This window comes from Schistocerca gregaria, chromosome 5 (genome assembly GCF_023897955.1).
Source record: "Schistocerca gregaria isolate iqSchGreg1 chromosome 5, iqSchGreg1.2, whole genome shotgun sequence".
Classification (NCBI taxonomy): Eukaryota; Metazoa; Arthropoda; class Insecta; order Orthoptera; family Acrididae; genus Schistocerca; species Schistocerca gregaria.
The window spans coordinates 145,957,188-145,980,705 of record NC_064924.1 but is presented as its reverse complement, the minus strand read 5'-3'; the positions used below and the strand labels follow the sequence as shown (position 1 = coordinate 145,980,705).

The following is a 23,518-nucleotide window of genomic DNA, read 5'->3' as shown; positions in this document are numbered from 1 at the left end:
ACTGCTGGCTTCGGCTTATAAAGACGTACCAGTGATGTAGGCACATCTAACTACTGTGGTTGCTGGGGATTATGATTCTTGTTGGAGGTGACACATCTCACCCGACACTAGGCTATAGTACAGTTGCATCTCGCAACGTGTCATGTACCTACACTGACGGAATCGGAGTACGTTACACCATCAATACCTTGGCTATAAAGCTATCAAAATGATAATTCAGCAGTTCACTGTGTTTGGGATAAATTGATTGAAATTTCATCCGTGTGTGAGCTTATTTTCAGTACAAAAAAAGCAGTTCCGATACACGTAGAATGGTGTGAGTACGTGTCCGCTCTTGAGGGTGGCCAGGGCAGCAGTTGTAGTGGAGCAGTGTGGCAGGACCAGAGCAGCGCCAAATGTGACTAGCTGAGCAGCACTGGCGAAACAAACCAGTGCTGTCCAGTGGGTGTGGTTATAGTGGCGCCGCGGGCAGAGCGGCGCTGAGCGAGTGAAGACATGCTTCTTTCTGACACTTGCCACCAGGGCATTCGAGTGACTCCGGCGCCGTTAGTGGCAGCAAAGGCAGCAGTCAAGGTATCTATACATATAAGGTAGGCCACTCCGGCAGTGTCCGCGAACAGTTTACCCACAGTACCCTTCGCGCTGTGACGTCACCGGGCAGAGAGCATTGAGTACAGCAGCAGTGTGTTTATTACTGGCGCATGTTGCGAGCGGGCCGAATTATGAATAGAAATAAGAGCAATTTTGCAGTTGCAAACTGTAAAAATTATGGAACTAAGACTAGTGGTATAGTGTATCATCGTCTTCCCAAGAATTCCCTGCGAAGGGAATGGATATCTCGGTGCAAGCGAACTGACGAAATTAATGTTAATAATGCCCGTATCCACTCCACTCATTTTCTTCCTGAGGATTACGAGCGGGATTTGAGGAACGAACTCCTGGGGTTGCCGCAAAAGAAGAAACTTAAAGCAGATGCAGTTATATCTCAACGTTTACCCAACCGGCACGGAGATTTATGTACAGCTGAAAACAGCACTGATCCTGACTATGAGGTAAGCAAGCTACTGTGTAATACTGATCAATTAGATTAAGGTACTAATTTGTTAAGTTTTATCTTCTCAGATGAGTCATTTTTAGTGAAAAATTCGAAATGTAACAACGTAATAAAAAGTTTAACTTTGATTATCAAAACAGAGTTTCCTCATGTACACGAAAACATAATTAGTTTGTATGTTAGAACGCGAACTTTTACACGTATCGGGTATTTAAATAAAGAAAGACTAGTAGAAGCAAGAAAGAAGAGTGCCACAAGGAAGAATCTCATGCGAACGGCATCTAACCCATGTAAGAAATGAAGAGCCGTTTGTCGTCAGTAACCACAGATGATCGATGCACTTGAAAATTACGGAATGGTGGTAAGTTTGTTTTACGCATTCTTTATTACCTCGTATGTCTTTTCAAATTCTAAAGGTGGCAGGGGTAAAATACAGGGAGCGAAAGGCTATTTACAATTTGTACAGAAACCAGATGGCAGTTATAAGAGTTGAGGGACATGAAAGGGAAGCAGTGGTTGGGAAAGGAGTGAGACAGGGTTGTAGCCTCTCCCCGATGTTATTCAATCTGTATATTGAGCAAGCAGTAAAGGAAACAAAAGAAAAATTTGGAGTAGGTATTAAAATTCATGGAGACGAAGTAAAAACTTTGAGGTTCGCCGATGATATTGTAATTCTGTCAGAGACGGCAAAGGACTTGGAAGAGCAGTTGAACGGAATGGACAGTGTCTTGAGAGGAGGATATAAGATGAACATCAACAAAAGCAAAACGAGGATAATGGAATGTAGTCAAATTAAATCAGGTGATGCTGAGGGAATTAGATTAGGAAATGAGACACTTAAAGTAGTAAAGGAGTTTTGCTATTTAGGAAGTAAAATAACTGATGATGGTCGAAGTAGAGAGGATATAAAATGTAGATTGGCAATGGCAAGGAAAGCGTTTCTGAAGAAGAGAAATTTGTTAACATCGAATATAGATTTATGTATCAGGAAGTCGTTTCTGAAAGTATTTGTTTGGAGTGTAGCCATGTATGGAAGTGAAACATGGACGATTACTAGTTTGGACAAGAAGAGAATAGAAGCTTTCGAAATGTGGTGCTACAGAAGAATACTGAAGATAAGGTGGATAGATCACGTAACTAATGAGGAGGTATTGAATAGGATTGGGGAGAAGAGAAGTTTGTGGCACAACTTGACTAGAAGAAGGGATCGGTTGGTAGGACATGTTTTGAGGCATCAAGGGATCACAAATCTAGCGTTGGAGGGGAGCGTGGAGGGTAAAAATCGTAGAGGAAGACCGAGAGATGAGTACACTAAGCAGATTCAAAAAGATGTAGGTTGCAGTAGGTACTGGGAGATGAAGCAGCTTGCACAGGATAGAGTAGCATGGAGAGCTGCATCAAACCAGTCTCAGGACTGAAGACAACAACAACAACATGTCGAACTATGTTAGGTACGTATTTTTTTAGGTTTAGTTTAGAGTTTATGTGTATGTATAGGTGTCTCTAAGGTGCCTGAAAAGTTGGTAATTCATTTACAAAAAACAACATTGCTTTTGTGATGCGTGCTGTCTGACGCAGGGGCGGCTTTTCTGCCGGGTGACGTAATGCGAACGCCGGCAATCCCAGTACGATCGTCGGAAAAGCCTTCGCTGGGCAGCAGTAAGCTGTTGTTGTAGGTAGCAGTCAGTACTGACGCTCGCACCTGTGTTTCTTCTGTGGTTCTGTTGAGAAAGTGGCATCAGAAGAAGCCTTATTGGCAACTGTTTATATTCGTTATCCTTTACGGGACCAGTGAAACGGCTATCATCACAACTGATTCATTTTGGACAAGTTTTCTGATGAAGTGCCAGCAGAACTACAAACTACAAGCCCACACATGTCCGTAATCTCTTATTTCTTTCGTTGTCTTAAAACGACAGGCGATAATAAAGTTGCACTAGCATAGCTGATAAATACTTAAAATCATTTTCGATTGTGTGAGAAAAAGTTTTCGAAACCGTCTTATTTTGACAGCTTCATCCGAAGCCCTATTTAAGTGTCATACGGTGCGATAATTGCCCTGCATAGAAAGCTCGATTTCTACTGTATTGTGCTCATCGACACTCAGGGATCTTTCCAGGTCGATGATACTGTAGTGGAGAACAAGTAGATTTCACAATATCATCAGCAAATTCTGGTGAAGTTTCTGTTCGCTTCCAAAATATACCCCACTTAGAACTCGATATTTCAAAAGCAAATTCAATTAATCGTCATGATATGGAAAAGTGATTGTTGAAATATTATTTCCGTGGAAAATATTTGATAAAATGCCTTGACAAAAACTGCCTAATCTCCAATGAAAACAAAAGGGCAACAACTTATGTCTTTCGTAGCGGTGAGTCTGGCAGTACGTTAAACTCCCTTCTTGCGTCAAACGATATACGAGTATACTAGAAGAACGAAATCTAACACTTTTGCTTTCCTTCCCATATGCCCAAACGCTGACTGCAATGAATCTCCCATAATGATCTGCACCTGGTTGTGGTAAGATTGTATGAATATGTTTATAACTATAGAATATTGTATCAAATTTTTCTGAGCATTTTCTGTCAACATCACTGACTGCATTTGACAAGTTCCGTATATCATATAAATTATCTACAGTATTTAGAAAATTATCTACAGGAGGCACCGCCACGTGGAGTGTCTGGAGGCAAGTCCGCAACACTTTGGTAGCGAACTACACAATTCTTACAATGATTGTGAATCCTATTGTGAACGAAAAACTTTCGTTTCATCGGCTATTAAAGACCCTTAAAAATATATTATTCCATTGACAAAATCTGTAGTTACTTTATTTTATTGCACTAGATAAGAAAATTACACACAGTAACTATTATTCTCCTATTTGTATGCCATCATTTCCATCATTTGCCAAATATTTGTTTCTATATCTCAAACCATTTATGAGATACAAAGGAGTTCTGAATATTGCATTTTCCCTGTGTCATCTGGGAACGCGAGCAGAATGGACTGTTCTATATACAATCCATTTTCTCCAGAATGAAGTGAGTTATAGATCACATCCTAAGTTTAAAGAATAGTTCAATATGTTAACTACATTTGGTATCCAGCAACAGATGACCTACGAACACCAAACACAAATTCATAGCGACTTCTAGTTTCCATTTTCAACTATTCCACTTTCTTGTAGTAGTTTAAGTAACTTTGAAACATCACAATAACTGTGATGGTGTTTCATATCAGCACACACTCCACTGCAGAGTGAAAATTTCATTCTGTAAATAGTACTTCATTTATTTCTCTGTATCAACTTGTTGCTATATCTTTGGTGTCAGCTGGCGGCTTAGCAATCTGGTGAAGTATCTTTTGAACCTAAGGACTCGCTCAGGCTGCCATAGTACGCTGCATCAGTCACGTGCTCAAGCTGGTGACTTCTAGTAAGCAGGTGTGGAAGACGCGCCCCACCAAACGCTCTGTGTAGAGACTGCAGTGGTCACTACGCGTGCGTGTTGCCTCTCACATACCGTTCTGGAAGTATTCTGTCCTTTTCACGTCATTGCCCTTAGCGTCTGATCAGAAGGACTGTGTTGTGAGATCGCATCGAACGCAACTTGACAGTTAATGGTGCGGCACTCTCTCAGCAATTTCTGTCCGGTTTTCAACTGTTGTCGTCTGGCTATTCGTCAGAGTCAGTTTAAAAGTTCTTGTCTTCGTTTGCTTCTCCTGGACAGATCTGTGCCTACTCTTCTTCCATACATGGTGGATGTAGCTGGATTCGACCATGGTACTACACATCCATTAATGTTTCTCAGTCCAGCTACGAGTCTGTAGAAAGTAGTATAGGCGACATAAAGTACAACTAGTACTCAAGGCTGCAGAAGTCAAAAATGTTGAAAAGTGTGTGAAATCTTATGGGACTTAACTGCTAGGGTCATTAGTCCCTAAGCTTACACACTACTTAACCTTGATTATCCTAAGGACAAACACACACACCCATGCCCGAGGGAGGACTCGAACATCTGCCGGGACCAGCCGCTCAGTCCATGACTGCAGCGCCCAAGACCTCTCGGCTAACCCCCCCCCCCCCCCCTCGCGGCTGCACAAGTCTGTTTAATCCTAGTGAATAGCCGCATAGGACTTTCCTCTGTCGGTTCCGTGTCTTTCTGTCGATGTACTACCTTGACGCAGTTCACATAGCATACTGATCGATGTACTACCTTGACACAGTTCACATAGCATACTGGATTCGTTTAGAGATGCACATACTCCACCTGTGTGGCTATGAATTGAAGTGTGAGTAGCTAATCTATTTCAAATGCATTCCAGAATGCCATTGCAGTGCATTTATTGACAAACGCCGAGAACAGTTCACAGTTAAACAGTCTGATATGGTTAACCTCAAGAAGTCACTGAAAATTTAGAGCACGGTGTTGACAGAGATCAGATTAGGATTGCATTCTAACACAGACTGAAGTGTTCGGCGCATATCATCCTGGCAAAACAGTAGCGGTTTAAAGTCTGGGAGTGGATGACCCCCAACAGTACCAAATGGCATACTGCAGTAGGTTAAGGCTAGATACCACTCTGCAGTTCAAAACCCAAATTCTGGTTGAAAGGCCAAGCAAACCAAGCCGCCGGTTGGGGCGCTACGCTGAGAGGAATTACAGAGGCATCACAATTGTAAAATTTGTATGCAGAATGTATCACAAGTTATTAGTGACCACTTGAGGCGCCGAGCTGATATGGGCGTACAAGTGTAAGATTTGCGTAGAGTGCATATCGCAATTAGAAGCGAAAATTGACATGGGAGAAAGTGTATGAAGGAAAAGAGAGGAAGGGAGATAGCCAAATGATAAGTCGCTTGTGTGGAAAAGTGTTCTCGAACTGGCCATGGCTCCTTAACTGATCTGCCTGGTCCCCTAATTCGTCACTCATATTTCATGTCTGATGGGCTATATCTTCAGACCAGCGATCAGCCAGCTCTAACCACGATATAACACGGCGCATATTTCAAGCACGGCAAGAAATTCCTCAAAACGACATTCGATGGCTGTTTTTCATTCATGTCATTACGAATACTTGAGCGCGTTCATCCTATGAGGATCACGCTGTAACGCCGCGAGTCAAACTACAACAGCATTTTATTGCAGTAAGCTACCTTGCAGTACGGGCTCATAGCTTTGGAGTCGGTGGAGGTGACAGCCGCTTGTATCTCGGCGTGATACACCCTCACCTGTCGCTGGGACAACCGTGGGAAGCGCTACTTGTCAGTTCCAGCGACAGAGTATTCAAGCCCTTAAGAATCTAAATAAACTATACTAAATCTTATTCAATGTCGATAAAACTTTATATTTAGCCTTTTGTTATAAAAAAAGTTGGTTGCAAAATCTCAGCTTTGTGGCTGGGATACGTTCAAAGTTAGAGAATATTATCAAAAATACCAAAAACCGACACTAGTAAGTTTAAAGTCAGTTCGGATGCTTAACAGATTGTCCTATCAGTTGGAATCATTGCTGAAGTTTACAAAATGTTAGGTCAGTATGTTTGAATTTTTATACTTAAATAACGTTCACTATTTTTCGTTTTCGTAATAGAGAATTCAGCAAGAATTAATATTCATTTAATAACTATTTGTTTTTTGTGTAAATAAATGAGATTAAATGAGAGTGTGTATGCGGGACATACGTAAAGTGTCAATATTATCTCCTGTTAAACATTATGTAGCTTGGTCTTGGGAAAGTGTGCAACAAGCTGTTGCAACGAAAGCTGTAATTGCCCTTATTTGCTGATGACATATGTCCAAGTGTTTTTTTGTAAGAAGGCAGCCAGAATAGTTATTTGTCGAGTAATGTTTTTCTAAAGTTATTTCAAGATTAGTTGTCCTTTGGTGGAACATTTTAATAATATTTGCAGCATAAAATGACACAAATGCATCTGTGAATGTTGATTGGAGTAAAACAGTTTAGCCGCGAAAATGATGTTGAAAGATTGATCTGGGTGGCTGTTCGTTTGATCAACCAATCAGAGTGAAGTCTTTCCTGCGCTCTATCACGTAGTATATGCCCTGTGAGCGACGGCATTGAGGCAGTCGTGGTCTCGCTGTCGGACGCGCAGGTCATGCTGAATGTGTTCGAAAAAGTCATGTGGAAAATGAAGAAGGTACTGTTATTTCGCGTTTGGATTATATCGACGTGAAAGCAGATGCATTTACGGGCAGAAAATTTGAGCTTTGCGAAGGAATTAGTTGGAGAGATAAACGCGTGTGAACTCTCAGCCTTTCTGAAGGATTCCTCGTAATCGTTTACGGAATAGTTGGCGAGCAACTTCTTTTAAAGAAATCAACTGAAAAGGATCGAATGTAAAACTCGTGTTGTAGCTGAGTATAAACTGTGAAATCACGTAACAATTCGGGTTACACTTTGGTACATTTCTGGGTGTCTTGGATATGTACTAGATGGTATTAGCTGTGAGATGAAGACGGCGATGTTAGCTGTTAGTTTTAAATGCGGGCTGATGGCACCTATTTGATTTGGCATCTAAAGCAAAATAAAGAACTATTTTCCGAATTTTTGCATTTTCCTAAGAGGTGAAATAATCGCCCTCCACCCGAAAATTGTTATATTTACCTGACATTTAGGTACAGAGTTAATGCGGACTGTGCTAATTCCAGTATTGGTGATGTTTTTCTTCAACGCTGCTTTTAACGTCGTCAGAAATCGTCTGAACAGTATTTACGTTGCAGAGAATTGGGTTGGTGACCAGACGCCGTACTGAGGTAGGTGGAACTTTTATGGTTGACAGTACGACAGAAGAAACAGTAAGCAGTTACGCGAACTTCTTAACCATCAACGCCGCAACGCCTCACACTGATCCTGGTGATGGGCAGCAGTTCCGAATGAAGCACTCTGTCGTCAGGCCGCAAGTGGCCCATCGGGACCATCCGACCGCCGTGTCATCCTCATTGAGGATGCGGATAGCAGGAGCGTGTGGTCAGCACACCGCTCCCCTGGTCGGATGATGGTTTTCTTTGCCCGGGCCGCTACTATTCGGTCTAGTAGCTCCTCAATTGGCACCACGAGGCTGAGTGCACCCTGAAAAATGGCAACAGCGCATGGCGGCTGGATGGCCACCCACCCAAGTGCCTGCCACGCCCAACAGCGCTTAACTTCGGTGATCTCACTGGAACCGGTGTATCCACTGAGGCAAGGCCGTTGCCAGCAGTTCTGAATGAAATGGACTTTTAATCATTTAATATTCGTTATGCAATGAGTCTTACAACTATCGTACAGGTATCTCTTACCTGTTCAGTCAGTGCATAATGAATGGATCTGGTATGGGTCGCAGCCGCCCTGGTGATTACCTGAGTAAAGTCGGCAGTTTCGGATGTATGGAGGAGATGATTATGGTGAGGATGTCCAGCACACCCTGCGAGAAGATGCGCCGCCCCCACTGGCGGAACTCGTTCTCCGGGTCCCGCTGGCAGCTGACCTGGATGCCGAAGGCGGTGGAGGCGATGACGTCGGTGGTGTAGCGGGCGCTCAGCTCCCGCATCTCCAGCGCCTCCCCGCGAGACGCCGGACCCTCCAGCACCTCCGCCATCTCGCGGCCGCAGTCCGCCATCGTCTGCGAAGACATAGGTGTACATCTTAGCTGACAGTGACTTCTGTGCCTCTGGCCGTCAGCAGAAATTTATCCAAGAAAAGTTGCCATTTTTCATACCACTGAATCGTTGCATTTGAAGATTAACTGTACCCCAGTCACTAAATTTGACGAAATGTACAAAAAACGTACTGTATACTAAACTGTTGTCGATCATTAGTTCAATATATTTTTGAAGGTAGGTTACTTTTTTCCGCAAAGCTTGTTTCACCAGGAGGCCTATGCAGGGTCAACAAGAACACCAACCCTTATTCAGGGATACCTCCTTGAGTATTTTGGTGTAAGGAACCATCGTCTCCAGTGGGTTTCTTGTCCGAATTACTTTGAAGACATGTTGTGTGGAAAATAACGCATAACAGTGCAAATGTCGAGGGTATGCACTGTGTTGTGTGCATAATTCCGCATAGCGCGTACACAATTTTCCCACTAGAGCGCTCCCCGCTAAACACAACAGCGCAGGCGCAGCGCTCGTCCGTCTCCGCACTACGAGATGGCGCTGCCTTAGAGACAGACCAAATTCTGCTTCCGCCGATCCGCGTATTAATATGTAATGCAGCCAATGCGATTGCTGCTAACGTGTAACCTTTTCTCCTCGCGGATCACACTCGTGCAGTGATACCTGAACGCGCGAGGTATTATAACGAGCGTACAGACCTCCGATCAGTCAGTCTGCATTTATCTGCACCAATCTGCATTAGTCTGAATTTGTATGTACCAGTCTATAGTCAAGTTTCAGTCTGCGCCTAATAAGATTACCATATTCCTATACATAGTCATGAAGATAAATGTATAGACACTTTGTCAAGTATCAGACATATGTGAGAATAAGATTAACGTACCAAGACCAAACGAACTTCAGATTGTCAATTGTAAACAGCATCCAGAATCAAGTTACGTAATGTCCATGCTTTTAATTATTTTAATAAATGTCTGTGAAAATTAATCAAGTTCTGTTTAAAGTTGGTCACCGGCAATCTGCTACTCTAAGCGTGCAAGTGGCATTTCTATCGTCTGACCTAACGGCAGAAGATAAACACGCCACGATAAGACCACGAGACATATTGCTGACACTCGCCTACTTCGTTAGATCGACAAGTCAAATAATCTGATGGTCTGTGTACCGAAGGTCTTAAAGTGCGCACACCACACACTGTGTGTCTTGTTCGCTGACAGTACCTACTGTTGACAAGAATAATGATCTCTGTAACTCATTGCCCTGATGTTTACATTCAGCACTACAGCAGATCCTCGTTATTTTGAAATCGGCAAGACTGAAAACTTGGTTAATCCACTGCAAACGATAAATATGAAAAAAATAATCTTGAAATATCTTAAGAATTATCAAATAATTACCTACTTGTATAGTACAGTCACGAAATTAATACTTTGACAATCTAGCATATTTTGATTATTCTCTAATCTAGTAGGTTCTTTGTTGCTGATAATCTGTATCTGCTCCGCCATGTTAAAGCAAAGCTTGCATCGGCTGCATCGGTAGATTTCCGTCATCAGTAAGCAAGTTCTGCTAACTGGAGTTAGTATAGCTGCGAACATTTTAAAAATCTGCTTCAAACAATACGACATATGGTCAGTAACATCTCACTTCAAAATTATCAGCTCAACAATCCAGTGCCTGCTATTCTCTCCCGCCTCCAGAGAGTCCAATTTGTTTATTCGATCTAAAATCTCACAGGAGAAATGATATGTCTTTAATATTCAGACTATTGCTTATTTGATTGAAATAATTGTGGACTACATCATAAAATAGATACGATAGATAGCAAATCTTAACTCTTCGTTGCCAGTTGGTACTCCTAAATACCACCTCTTTCAATCCTTATTTTCTCCGGATGCACACGTATTTCCCGTACTATTGGGTGATGTAAGGTTTAAGTTCATGTTTTTCTTGAGTCGGCAAAACCTCACTGCCTTCTAGATCTCATTTGCTGTCCAAAAACTGTAATTGTGTAGACGTTGGAGACTGCACCCACCTCGCGTCAACGTTTCTGTACTGTTGAACACAGAATATGAAAACTGCCAGCTGACTCACCTGGAACATCATCTTCATTTTTCCAGATGTAAATGTGGGCGTCAGCTTCACTCGTAGCCTCCGCCATTTGTCCCCACGTAACACGAAAAGATGGTGGTTCAGGGGCTCATTTTCATTTACTGGCACTGCTCTGTCCTGGAAAGTCCAGAAATCTTTGACGAGGATGCTGCGGATCAAATCTGGGTCCATTACCACCAGGCCTGGGCGGTGGAAGAAGTACGTTCCGAAGAAACGATTGCCTGAAAAAAAAAAAAAAATACGTCTACATGGATACTGTGCAGATCACATTTGTGTCTGGCAGGAGGTTCATCGAACCACCTTAACAGTTCTCTATTCTTCCAATCTCGTATAGCGCGCGGAAAGAATGAACACCTATATCTTTCCGTACGAGCTCTGTTTTCCCTTATTTTAAAGTGGTGATCGGTCCTTCCCTATGTAGGTCGGTGTCAACAAAATATTTTTGCATTCTGGGGAGAAAGTTGGTGATTGGAATTTCGTGACAAGATTCCGTCGCAACGAAAAACGCCTTTCTTTTAATGATGTCCAGCCCAAATCCTGCCTCATATCTGTGACACTCCCTCCCATATTTCGCGATAATACAAAACATGCTGCTTTTTTTTTTTTGAACTTTTTCGATGTACTCCATCAGTCCTATCTGGTAAGGATCCCACACAGAGCAGCAGTATTCTAAAAGAGGACGGACAAGCGTAGTTTAGGCAGTCTCCTTAGAAGGTCTGTTACATTTTCTAAGTGCCCTGCCAATAAAACGTAGTCTTTGGTTAGCCTTCCCCACAACATTTTCTATGTGTTCCTTCCAATTTAAGTTGTTCGTAGTTGTAATACCTAGGTATTTATTTGAATTTACGGCTTTTAAATTAGACCGATTTATCGTGTAACTGAAGTTTAACGAGTTCGTTTTAGTACTCATGTGGATGACCTCACACCTTTCGTTATTTAGGGTCAACTGCCACTTTTAGAACCATTCAGATATTTTTTCTAAATCGTTTTGCAGTTTCAAATAACCGACTACATTTCTTCTAAAAGGATTATCTGTCATACTTCAGTATCTCGACCTACCGCAGGTATCGATCATGACTCAGACAGGCCACTGTTTCTGGCCGCAATAGGCGTGTCACGTGGGCCATTCCACTCGTTCAGATACGAAGCCGGCCGGGCACCCAGCAGTGACTCGTTCTGCTCAGGTCTCTGGCTTATTTTTCTAACACTGTTAGTTGTACTTTAACTGTGATACACGGCAGTAGGGATAGGTTTACTGATTATGAGTAAGTCAAGATGCACCATGTGCATGGTTTCACTGAATGCAATAGAGAGATAACACAATGCAGTGTTGAGCTGTTCCGAAAGCAACTGAAGCGTTCGTATTTCTTCTGAGGGTTGTTTCGTTACTGTGTGTTACATATTACAGACCTCTTTATTGATGCGGTGCTACTTTCACACAGACGAAAGTTGTTCTATTTGTGGACACATGGCACATAGGGCATACAATAAAGATCAGCAATCATGTAGGAACCAGGGACCGCAAAATGATACGAGAGGGGGCTAAAGTCACGAGAGATCGTTGTCATACGAACACGAGTGGAGTGCATTCAGACCATCGTCATTCACGCCGTGGAAGCGTTGGAAGTATGTACAGCGAATTGGCTGGGATGGGTTTGATTTATGGCGCGGCCAACTGCAATGAACGAGAAGCTGTGCGATTGTATCATGCGAAACATCCCGATAGAGAGATGCAGTGCTACACATTATTCACCATACTGCATCGCCGATTGTGTGAAACCGACTCTTTCCATGTGCTTAAACCGGATGCTGATCGCCAACGAACAACACGGACAGTTGCAGTGGAACAAAGCATTATAGAGTGTGTAATGGTTCTTTTCTTTACGTGACCATTACGGCACTCCAACCCCAGTTCTCGATACCAGTAATATCGTAATACTTTTCTGGGAAGTAACAGACATATTTTTGTGACAATATTCACATTTGGTTTTATTCATATATAGGTACTCCGATGTATCGATATACACTCCTGGAAATGAAAAAAAAACACATTGACACCGGTGTGTCAGACCCACCATACTTGCTCCGGACACTGCGAGAGGGCTGTACAAGCAATGATCACACGCACGGCACAGCGGACACACCAGGAACCGCGGTGTTGGCCGTCGAATGGCGCTAGCTGCGCAGCATTTGTGCACCGCCGCCGTCAGTGTCAGCCAGTTTGTCGTGGCATACGGAGCTCCATCGCAGTCTTTAACACTGGTAGCATGCCGCGACAGCGTGGACGTGAACCGTATGTGCAGTTGACGGACTTTGAGCGAGGGCGTATAGTGGTCATGCGGAAGACCGGGTGGACGTACCGCCGAATTGCTCAACACGTGGGGCGTGAGGTCTCCACAGAACATCGATGTTGTCGCCAGTGGTCGGCGGAAGGTGCTCGTGCCCGTCGTCCTGTGACCGGACCGCAGCGACACACGGATGCACGCCAAGACCGTAGGATCCTACGCAGTGCCGTAGGGGACCGCACCGCCACTTCCCAGCAAATTAGGGACACTGTTGCTCCTGGGGTATCGGCGAGGACCATTCGAAACCGTCTCCATGAAGCTGGGCTACGGTCCCGCACACCGTTAGGCCGTCTTCCGCTCACGCCCCAACATCGTGCAGCCCGCCTCCAGTGGTGTCGCGACAGGCGTGAATGGAGGGACGAATGGAGAAGTGTCGTCTTCAGCGATGAGAGTCGCTTCTGCCTTGGTGCCAATGATGGTCGTATGCGTGTTTGGCGCCGTGCTGGTGAGCGCCACAATCAGAACTGCATATGACCGAGGCACACAGGGCCAACACCCGGCATCATGGTGTGGGGAGCGATCTCCTACACTGGCCGTACACCTCTGGTGATCGTCGAGGGGACACTGAATGGTGCACGGTACATCCAAACCGTCATCGAACCCATCGTTCTACAATTCCTAGACCGGCAAGGGAACTTGCTGTTCCAACAGGACAATGCACGTCCGCATGTATCCCGTGCCACCCAACGTGCTCTAGAAGGTGTAAGTCAACTACCCAGGCCAGCAAGATTTCCGGATCTGTCCCCCATTGAGCATGTTTGGGACTGGATGAAGCGTCGTCTCACGCGGTCTGCACGTCCAGCACGAACGCTGGTCCAACTGAGGCGCCAGGTGGAAATGGCATGGCAAGCCGTTCCACAGGACTACATCCTGCATCTCTACGATCGTCTCCATGGGAGAATAGCAGCCTGCATTGCTGCGAAAGGTGAATATACACTGTACTAGTGCCGACATTGTGCATGGTCTGTTGCCTGTGTCTATGTGCCTGTGGTTCTGTCAGTGTGATCATGTGATGTATCTGACCCCAGGAATGTGTCAATAAAGTTTCCCCTTCCTGGGACAATGAATTCACGGTGTTCTTATTTCAATTTCCAGGAGTGTATTACAGTGATATGGTTCTTGTGTGTATTCATTTCTGTGAGACTGTCATAATCTTTGACTAACTTGTAGCTGTTTTGGCGCGAATGCAGAAGTTAAGCTGTTATTTCGCTTCGTAAAAGAACAGTCAAGTCTTGTGTTTGGTTACAGTGGAAATTAAATATATGAAGATTGATACAAAACTGTTTTCTTGATGATGTGACAATTAAGAAGAAGTACATGTGAATTTACAAGAAGTTTAATAAAAATATGGATCGTGAATACTAAGTGAAAAATTATTTCTAACATACCATTGTTCTGATCTGGGACTGTTTGATTATTAAGAATTTCCTGAAAAACGCATTTTTTAGGTCTTCAAATATTGCTAAAACACAGATCTGGACCTTCTAGCAGTCAACATTGTGGAATCACCCTAGAATCAGCAAGATGAACCATAACAACTTCGACGAAATCTACGTGGGGATCCATTTCAAGATAAGTGCCAAAATTAATGACTTTTTTACAGTGACTTCATTATTTTCATTCTGACGATACCGTCCACAGTCAATAACTTTGTTGTTGCCGATAAAGCGAACATATGCTGCGTGAGCAACATTATTAATCTGATTTCTAACCTATTTTGCAAGTGGTGGTATTGTTAGAAGCGGATGCAGCATACACAGTCACTAAGTACATGAGGTATATACCGCGCCACTGATATCCTCATCCCCTCCGTCTGGCGCATTGTACACGACGAAGGAGTGCAAGCCTTTCATTTGCAATGCATCGGGGCATTGCGACCGGGAGACTACAATGAACTCGTGTAATTTCCGCTGTGGCTTATGCAGGGCTCTGCTGCAGACCGATGGTTCACAGAAAGTATCCTCTTCACTGATGAAGCTACGTTCTCACTTGACAGTTTGATGAACGTTCAAAACCTGCATACATGGGCGGATGTGAATCCACACTTAAGCATGCCTCACAACGCAAATTCAGTGTTGACGTGTGGGCTGGCATCGCCGGAGACTGTTTAATTGGGCCGTACGTTCTATTGGCCGACTTCACGGTCGCACGTATCTCATACTCCTGCGAGAGATTCTGCTGTGAACGCTGAATGATGTTCCCATGGCTCTTGATCGCTGCATTCGATTTCAGCACGGTGGAGGCCACACGCACTTCAGCAGACAAGTGAGGGCACATCCCGACCTCTGGATTGGTTGTAGTGGGCCAGTCTCATGGTCCCCACGATCAGCCGATCTGTCCCCAAACGATTTTATTTTTCTGTAGGGTATCTGAAGGGCCTTGTGTGTGGAACACTTCTTACATTGCCGGAGGACTTAGAGGGCATGATTGTTGTGGCAGCAGCATGTCTTCAAGATACACCAGGTATCTTTGAGAGGGTGCGCCGTTCAATGAAGAGCCTATGTCAGCCGTGTCTCGATGCATCTGGACAAAACTTTGAGCATCTCCTATAGTGGGTGTCCATTTGTAACATGTGGCTAAATAACTTCACCACCATGTAGTAGCTGCAGTTGGCCTTTGTGGCCCCGGTTCCTATGTGTTACTGATCCTTGGTGTAAACCCAATGTGCCACGTCAGCTAGTAAACATTTACTGAATCGCCCTTTGTAACACTCCCTTGTCGCAACCCCCGCCACACACACACACAGATATCCTTGCTTCTATTACAAAAGTGACGATAATTTGATGCCTCAGGACAAAGTCTATCAACCATTCTCTTCTTTTAGACAAGCTGTGTTGGATGTCTATGACTCTGGTGTGTGCATACACAAACTCTAATGAGACTGAGATATTATTATCGCGAGTATTAGCGAGCTAGCAGTTGTCGAGGGGAGTCGGAAGTGTTCAGACGCAGGGTGCGGTGGAGTGAATCTGCGAGGTCGCTGCCTGCCGTGATCGTTCTAGTAGCTCCGGAGGAGAGTTTGGTAGTAATCGAAGGTTTTTTTTATTTTTGGCAATCTGCCTTTCCGCTGCTCGCAGTTGTTGGTTGCTTCCATACTGGAGAGAGTTTGTCAGATTTATGCATGCATACACTCAAAGTATTATTCGTATATTTGCTGTGGCCAGAAATGTTTTTATTGAGTATTTAGTATTGTGCAGTAATTAAAAGACTTTGTGAGATTTCTCAGCATTTAAATCATCAATTTTCTGAGTATAGGAAAATTAAAAGTTTTTTTGGTTTCTTTTATTTTTCTTTACATCACTTAAGTTGACCAAACCCCTCCTGATCATTCAGTTTCTGTGTATAAAAGTAGGGCAGTATTTATTGCAATTAGTGATGCATGGCATCCTGCATGGCTCGCAGTATTGCTATTTGAAATATTGTTTCGTGTTTCTGATCACACAGTTGCTGTAGCAAGGCGAAGCAAGTTATCTTTTGCGTACCAGAGCTTTGCAGAACTGTTGCTAGGAGACGTTAGAGAATATTTAAAAACTCGCAGTCAGATGGCTGAGAACTGATTTGTTTATAACTCGTGAGAAGCGTAGTTATTGCTCACATCAATTTTCTGTTTTTTGTTTTGTCAGAATGGTATCGTTGTCAAAGACGGAACGTGACATACCTCCGTACAGTACGCATTTCAGTATCACACACCTCATTTCTCCATAATTGGATACAGAATCTCTTCATTAATTACTTGAGCCACTCATCTCAACTTCGTCATTGTTCCAAGCTCTTGGGTCACGAATTAATATATTGGGTGCAGTCATGTTAAAATTCATACACCTTCCTTTGCGACGAATGAAGCAAAGAAAAGCAACTTAAGACAAAACAGCAAAGCGGAATTTCGACAAGGGGAGACCGCTGATAACCGCAAGTATTACAGGCGGATCACTAGACAGTTATCTCACGCCATAGCCAAGCTGGGCAACCTGAAGTGCGAAATCACGAATGCAGCATAGAGATTGAACAGCCACGACTAAGATGGTCGATGTTCACCATATCCAGGCCGCAGCAATGTTATTACCTGGGGCGTAATAACTAGTATGGCGGCACAACAGGCACAAACTAGTCTGGTACAAATATTGCTCGTTTTTCAGTGGAGGTATTTTAGTGTGCAGCCGAGAAGCCTGGAGGGGGGACCTATGTCGGACTCCCATCTGCCTCTCTAGCTGTCTACACACTTCTATGGAACAGGCAGTTCCACCGTGGGGCCTCGGTCGCAGAACCACCACCCGTGCTCACTCTGGTGAGGAGCAATTAGGAGCCTTCGAAAAGCAGGCAGTCCGGTGGGGCACCTTATGTGCTCACATGTGCAGCCACTTTAGTCACCATGCGCGTCATGCTGCAGCTTCTGTCGCCTTCCACTCTGGTGATTTCTGTTCCTGTGCAGGGCGTGAAGTCGCTCATCCACCATCACCAGTGCCGGAAAAATCCCCGCTGCCTGCCTCTGCTGTGGGTAAACTCTGCTGTCGGAGCTGACACTCCTGCCCAGGGTCACCAGCATGATCAAACCCGCTGTGGCAGTCTTTGGTCGGGGCTGCTGTGGCATTTCTGGCTTTGGTGCCATAAGATATCATCCAAAGCTTTACTTCATAGTTTGGGTGAAACTGCAACAGATAAGACATAAGGGAGTCCCTTCCGGGAAAGGAAAACATAAAGTATAGCCATGATTTAAAAGCTGGTATTATGTTAATTTCAAACTGGGTCGTAACTGAACCTTTCTTATGGGTACTTACATGTCGCAATTCACTTTCAGAAAAGTTAAAAACGCCCCACACTCACAGGTTCCCCGTCCCACCCTCTACAAAGTGTTGGATGGGTGACCTTGGTCAGGAATGTATGGTGAAAAATAGTGTTCACAACTCGCAGTATTGTCTGTGTCAACAAAACTGAGTTGCAGAATGAGATTTTCACTCTGCAGCGGAGTGTGCGCTGATATGAAACTTCCTGGCAGATTAAAACTGTGTGCCGGACCGAGACTCGAACTCGGGACCTTCGCCTTTCGAGAGCAACTGCTCTACCAACTGAGTTACCCAAGCACAACTCCTCACAGCTTTACTTCTGCCAGTATCTCGTCTCCTACCTTCCAAACTTTACAGAAGCTCTTCTACGAACCTAGCAGAACTAGCACTCTGAAAGAAAGAATACTGCAGAGACATGGCTTAGCCACAGCCTGGGGGATGTTTCCAGAATGACATTTTCACTCTGCAGTGGATTGTGCGCTGATATGAAATGTCTCTACAATATCCTTTCTTTCAGGAGTGCTAGTTCTGCAAGGTTCGCAGAAGAGCTTCTGTAAAGTTTGGAAGGTAGGAGACGAGATGCTGCCAGAAGTGAAGCTGTGAGGATGGACAGTGAATCGTGCTTGGGTAGCTCAGTTGGCAGAGCACTTGCCCGCAAAAGGCAAAGGTCCCGAGTTCGAGCCTCGGTCCGGCAGACATTTTTAATCTGCCAAGAAGTTTCAAAACTTAGTTCATTCATTGTTTCTTTAACACTGTATTAGCTTAATAATTGCATATTACTGAATCAAAGGGCCACGGTGTGACACCTCAAAGCAAAGAAAACCAGTATCTCATGTTAAGTAATGCGTAAACCTCTAGTAAAAATGAAAATAAATCGAAGTTCATTCAGTGTAAGTTTTAAATTAATGTTCCACACAATGCACTTTTGTGACTGAAGTCAGCAGAGCTGTTCCAAGCATCATCATCATCAGCTGCTTAGAGCATTATCTTCAGATGGCCTACTACTACCGGTGACATTTTTAATACATGAATGTGCAAATCCAGACTATTTTTTAAGCTAAATTTACTTTACTGATATCCAGATGATCCAAACAATGCCATCTAAAATAATGTATAAATTTTGATTTAGATAAAATGGTTTTATGAGTTTTTTTCCCAAAATAGTACTTGCTTTCAGGATATGCCTCGCATTTTATTAATTATTTACCTGTAGATCCACATTTTTATCTGGAGAATGTACATTGTATGGTGTATTTTTAAGTATATAATGCTTACTAAAAATCTGCCATTACATTCCAATAGTATTCAATAAGACCTATCTGTACACATTCAGTTTGTGAAAATCGCACAAGACGTTGTCGAGATACTAATTCTCAGAGTTCAGTATAGTTACAAAAGCTCTGAAATTCAATAACTTAAGAACTCCTTTTCAGACCGAAGGCGCGTTTTCACCTACATACTCGTCTTGTTTTTCTCTTCATAACTATGTTATTAACTTTTCTATAGCTTGCTGGTTTAGTTTTCATTGAAATTTGTTCTATTTAATATTTATAGTGGTCACTCAGGTCAGCCAAGGCGGCTGTCCTCTCCACGTTTTCCGCCAATGGCAGGAGCGCCTGGGTTCTTCCGACCATGTGCCAGAACATGTGCTTAGCTGCCCTCTCTTCTATGGACGTGGTATTTCTAGTACTCACAGTGTCTGCCAGTCACTGAGACCCAAAGGTGCCACCATCTACAGGTAAAACCTCAACACTAGAATGGGGACCGCTCTGATCTTGGCCCACGTAGCCTCCATCCCTCTATAGCTGCAGACCATAATCAAACATTATAGGGAAAACTTTTCAAAGTCAGCTTCAGAAATATTGTAGTATAATATGAAGGACTCCTGGCATCTTTATAGGATACTACGCGGAACTGCAAGCCAATGAAACCGTGAATACAGAGCTGCACTCGAAACAAGCACAACTATAGGACTCAAGGACTTAGCCACATATTAATGTATTAAAATTCATGACTTGTTTCAGCTTTGCAACCATCAACGGATCTAATGAGTACATCAGTGATGTATATGAATACAATCGTAGTCAATATAGAACACTGTATTAACATAAAACGTGTAGTGGCTATATGCCACTGTGTCATTGAATCTAATGAAGGCTGCAAAGACAAAATCAGTCGCAAAGTCTTTTCGACGAACACATGACCTAGATATCGATTTCTACGATGCAATCCATTACAAAGGTCACATGTCTCCTCTCTGCAATATCCTCATTCCATGAAATGCTGAAGCACTATCAACTTTATACGAGTACAACCGTCATCATAGTGAGGTGAAGCAGAAATAGCTTCTCAAACATCTGTCGTAGTTGCAACACCCGGGAGAAAAAGTGTTACCATTTACCCCTCCTCCACCTCTCCTAAACTAAAATACTGCTTGGGGTTAAGAAATTTTCGTCCGGCAAGTGGACTGGTTGTGATATAAATGACTGTTATAGAGATGTTTTTTTTTTTTTAAGTAAGAAGAGTCGCACTCTTGTTGGATCAAATGCATACATCTCAGTTGATACTATGTTACAGAGCATTTCCAGTAAAGACAAATGACGAATACCTATCGCGTGGTGGGATTTAACTGAAAGGAAATACACTCCTGGAAATGGAAAAAAGAACAAATTGACACCGGTGTGTCAGACCCACCATACTTGCTCCGGACACTGCGAGAGGGCTGTACAAGCAATGATCACACGCACGGCACAGCGGACACACCAGGAACCGCGGTGTTGGCCGTCGAATGGCGCTAGCTGCGCAGCATTTGTGCACCGCCGCCGTCAGTGTCAGCCAGTTTCCCGTGGCATACGGAGCTCCATCGCAGTCTTTAACACTGGTAGCATGCCGCGACAGCGTGGACGTGAACCGTATGTGCAGTTGACGGACTTTGAGCGAGGGCGTATAGTGGCCATGCGGGAGGCCGGGTGGACGTACCGCCGAATTGCTCAACACGTGGGGCGTGAGGTCTCCACAGTACATCGATGTTGTCGCCAGTGGTCGGCGGAAGTGCACGTGCCCGTCGACCTGGGACCTGACCGCAGCGACGCACGGATGCACGCCAAGATCGTAGGATCCTACGCAGTGCCGTAGGGGACCGCACCGCCACTTCCCAGCAAGTTAGGGACACTGTTGCTCCTGGGGTATCGGCGAGGACCATTCGCAACCGTCTCCATGAAGCTGGGCTACGGTCCCGCACACCGTTAGGCCGTCTTCCGCTCACGCCCCAACATCGTGCAGCCCGCCTCCAGTGGTGTCGCGACAGGCGTCAATGGAGGGACGAATGGAGACGTGTCGTCTTCAGCGATGAGAGTCGCTTCTGCCTTGGTGCCAATGATGGTAGTATGCGTGTTTGGCGCCATGCAGGTGAGCGCCACAATCAGGACTGCATACGACCGAGGCACACAGGGCCAACACTCGGTATCATGGTGTGGGGAGCGATCTCCTACACTGGCCGTACACCTCTGGTGATCGTCGAGGGGACACTGAATAGTGCACGGTACATCCAAACCGTCATCGAACCCATCGTTCTACCATTCCTAGACCGGCAAGGGAACTTGCTGTTCCAACAGGACAATGCACGTCCGCATGTATCCCGTGCCACCCAACGTGCTCTAGAAGGTGTAAGTCAACTACCCTCGCCAGCAAGATCTCCGGATCTGTCCCCCATTGAGCATGTTTGGGACTGGATGAAGCGTCGTCTCACGCGGTCTGCACGTCCAGCACGAACGCTGGTCCAACTGAGGCGCCAGGTGGAAATGGCATGGCAAGCCGTTCCACAGGACTACATCCAGCATCTCTACGATCGTCTCCATGGGAGAATAGCAGCCTGCATTGCTGCGAAAGGTGGGTATACACTGTACTAGTGCTGACATTGTGCATGCTCTGTTGCCTGTGTCTATGTGGCTGTGGTTCTGTCAGTGTGATCATGTGATGTATCTGACCCCAGGAATGTGTCAATAAAGTTTCCCCTTCCTGGGACAATGAATTCACGGTGTTCTTATTTCAATTTCGAGGAGTGTACATTACCTCAATGACTTATCATGGAGATCACAATGGATTTAAGAAATGTTTTCATTTCATCTTACCTTTGAATTGCCGGTATGTGTCAGACGAGCTCACTGCGAACGACTGCTTGCCCAAAATAATATTTTTGGCAGTGCCAAAAGGGAACTGCGGTTCCTGGTAAGGTGCGCCCATCTTCTTCCAGTACTTGTACGACTGGGAGAACCACACATACACTGCCACCACCACCAGCGACAGTCCTACAAACAGCTCGGTGAGCCACGACTCAGCGTAGAAGGCCATGCTGAAAACTCTGAAACAGGACCAGAAGTAGCTGAATTGAGTTTTCTTGCTTGTCTGTCAAATCTCACCGTTCTATCTTTTTCTATGAAGCAAAACAAATAGTCGCTGTCGACCAATAGACGTATGCCACACGAGTGTGTGTAGTAAAGAAATGAAATTGGTGTTCGTAGCCATTAAGGCCACTGCTGCCATTTGTGAAAGAAGCTTTTACCGCTGGTGTAAAGGAAATAATCGTCATCATCAACATCTTTCTACCAGAATGAGATTTTCACTCTGCAGCGGTGTGTTCGCTGATATGAAACTTCCTGGCAGATTAAAACTGTGTGCCAGACCGAGACTCGAACTCGGGACCTTTGCCTTTCGCGGGCAAGTGCTCTACCAACTTAGTTACCCAAGAACGACTCACGCCCCGTCCTCACAGCTCTACTTCTGCCAGTACCTCGTCTCCTACCTTCCAAACTTTACAGAAGCTCTCCTGCGAACCTTGCAGAACTAGCACTCCTGAATGAAAGGATATTATGGAGACATGGCTTAGCCACAACCTGGGGGATGCTTTCAGAATGTGATTTTCACTCTGCAGCGGAGTGTTCGCTGATATGAAACTTCCTGGCAGATTAAAAGTTGCCCGCAAAAGGCAAAGGTCCCGAGTTCGAGTCTCGGTCTAGCACACAGTTTTAATCTGCCAGGAAATTTCATATCAGCGAACACTCCACTGCAGAGTGAAAATCTCATTCTGGAAACATCCCCCAGGCTGTGGCCAACCATGTCTCAGCAATATCCTTTCTTTCAGGAGTGCTACTTCTGCAAGGTTCGCAGGAGAGCTTCTGTAAAGTTTGGAAGGTAGGAGACGAGGTATTGGCAGTAGAGCCGTGAGGACGGGGCGTGAGTCGTGTTTGGGTAACTAAGTTGGTAGAGAACTTGCCCGCGAAAGGCAAAGATCTCGAGTTCAAGTCTTGGTCCGGCACACAATTTTAATCTGTCAGGAAGTTTCATATCAGCGCAAACTCCGCTGCAGAGTGAAAATCTCATTCTGGAATCTTTCTACCAAATAGCATGTTATCTTTTCATGCCCCCCTACCCCTGCTAACTTGGTAGAAAAATAAGCTCACTGGACGAACTATGTATGTGTCACCCCCTTAAAAGAACACACTGGTCTCTTTGGATCACTGTAGGTGGTCTACAACTGGCACCAGACGATCGTACGACCCGACATCTGTGACAGAAATCATGGCAGTGAAGTGGCGTACATGTCTGTCAG

General features: G+C 44.5%; 1 protein-coding gene across 1 annotated transcript in view; it reads right to left on the bottom strand.

Annotated features, from left to right (window-relative positions):
- LOC126272297 (probable cytochrome P450 6a14) overlaps positions 1 to 22,264 on the bottom strand; it is a 40,468-nt gene extending 18,204 nt beyond the window's left edge. Inside the window, exons 1-3 of the mRNA XM_049975062.1 lie at positions 22,041 to 22,264; positions 10,767 to 11,005; positions 8,418 to 8,680 (exon numbers count right to left, since the gene is read on the bottom strand). Of these exons, the coding sequence (XP_049831019.1) occupies positions 8,418 to 8,680; positions 10,767 to 11,005; positions 22,041 to 22,260 (722 nt within the window). The 5' untranslated portion in view covers positions 22,261 to 22,264. The remainder of the gene's footprint in view (positions 1 to 8,417; positions 8,681 to 10,766; positions 11,006 to 22,040) is intronic.
- Positions 22,265 to 23,518: the final 1,254 nt, after the last annotated feature.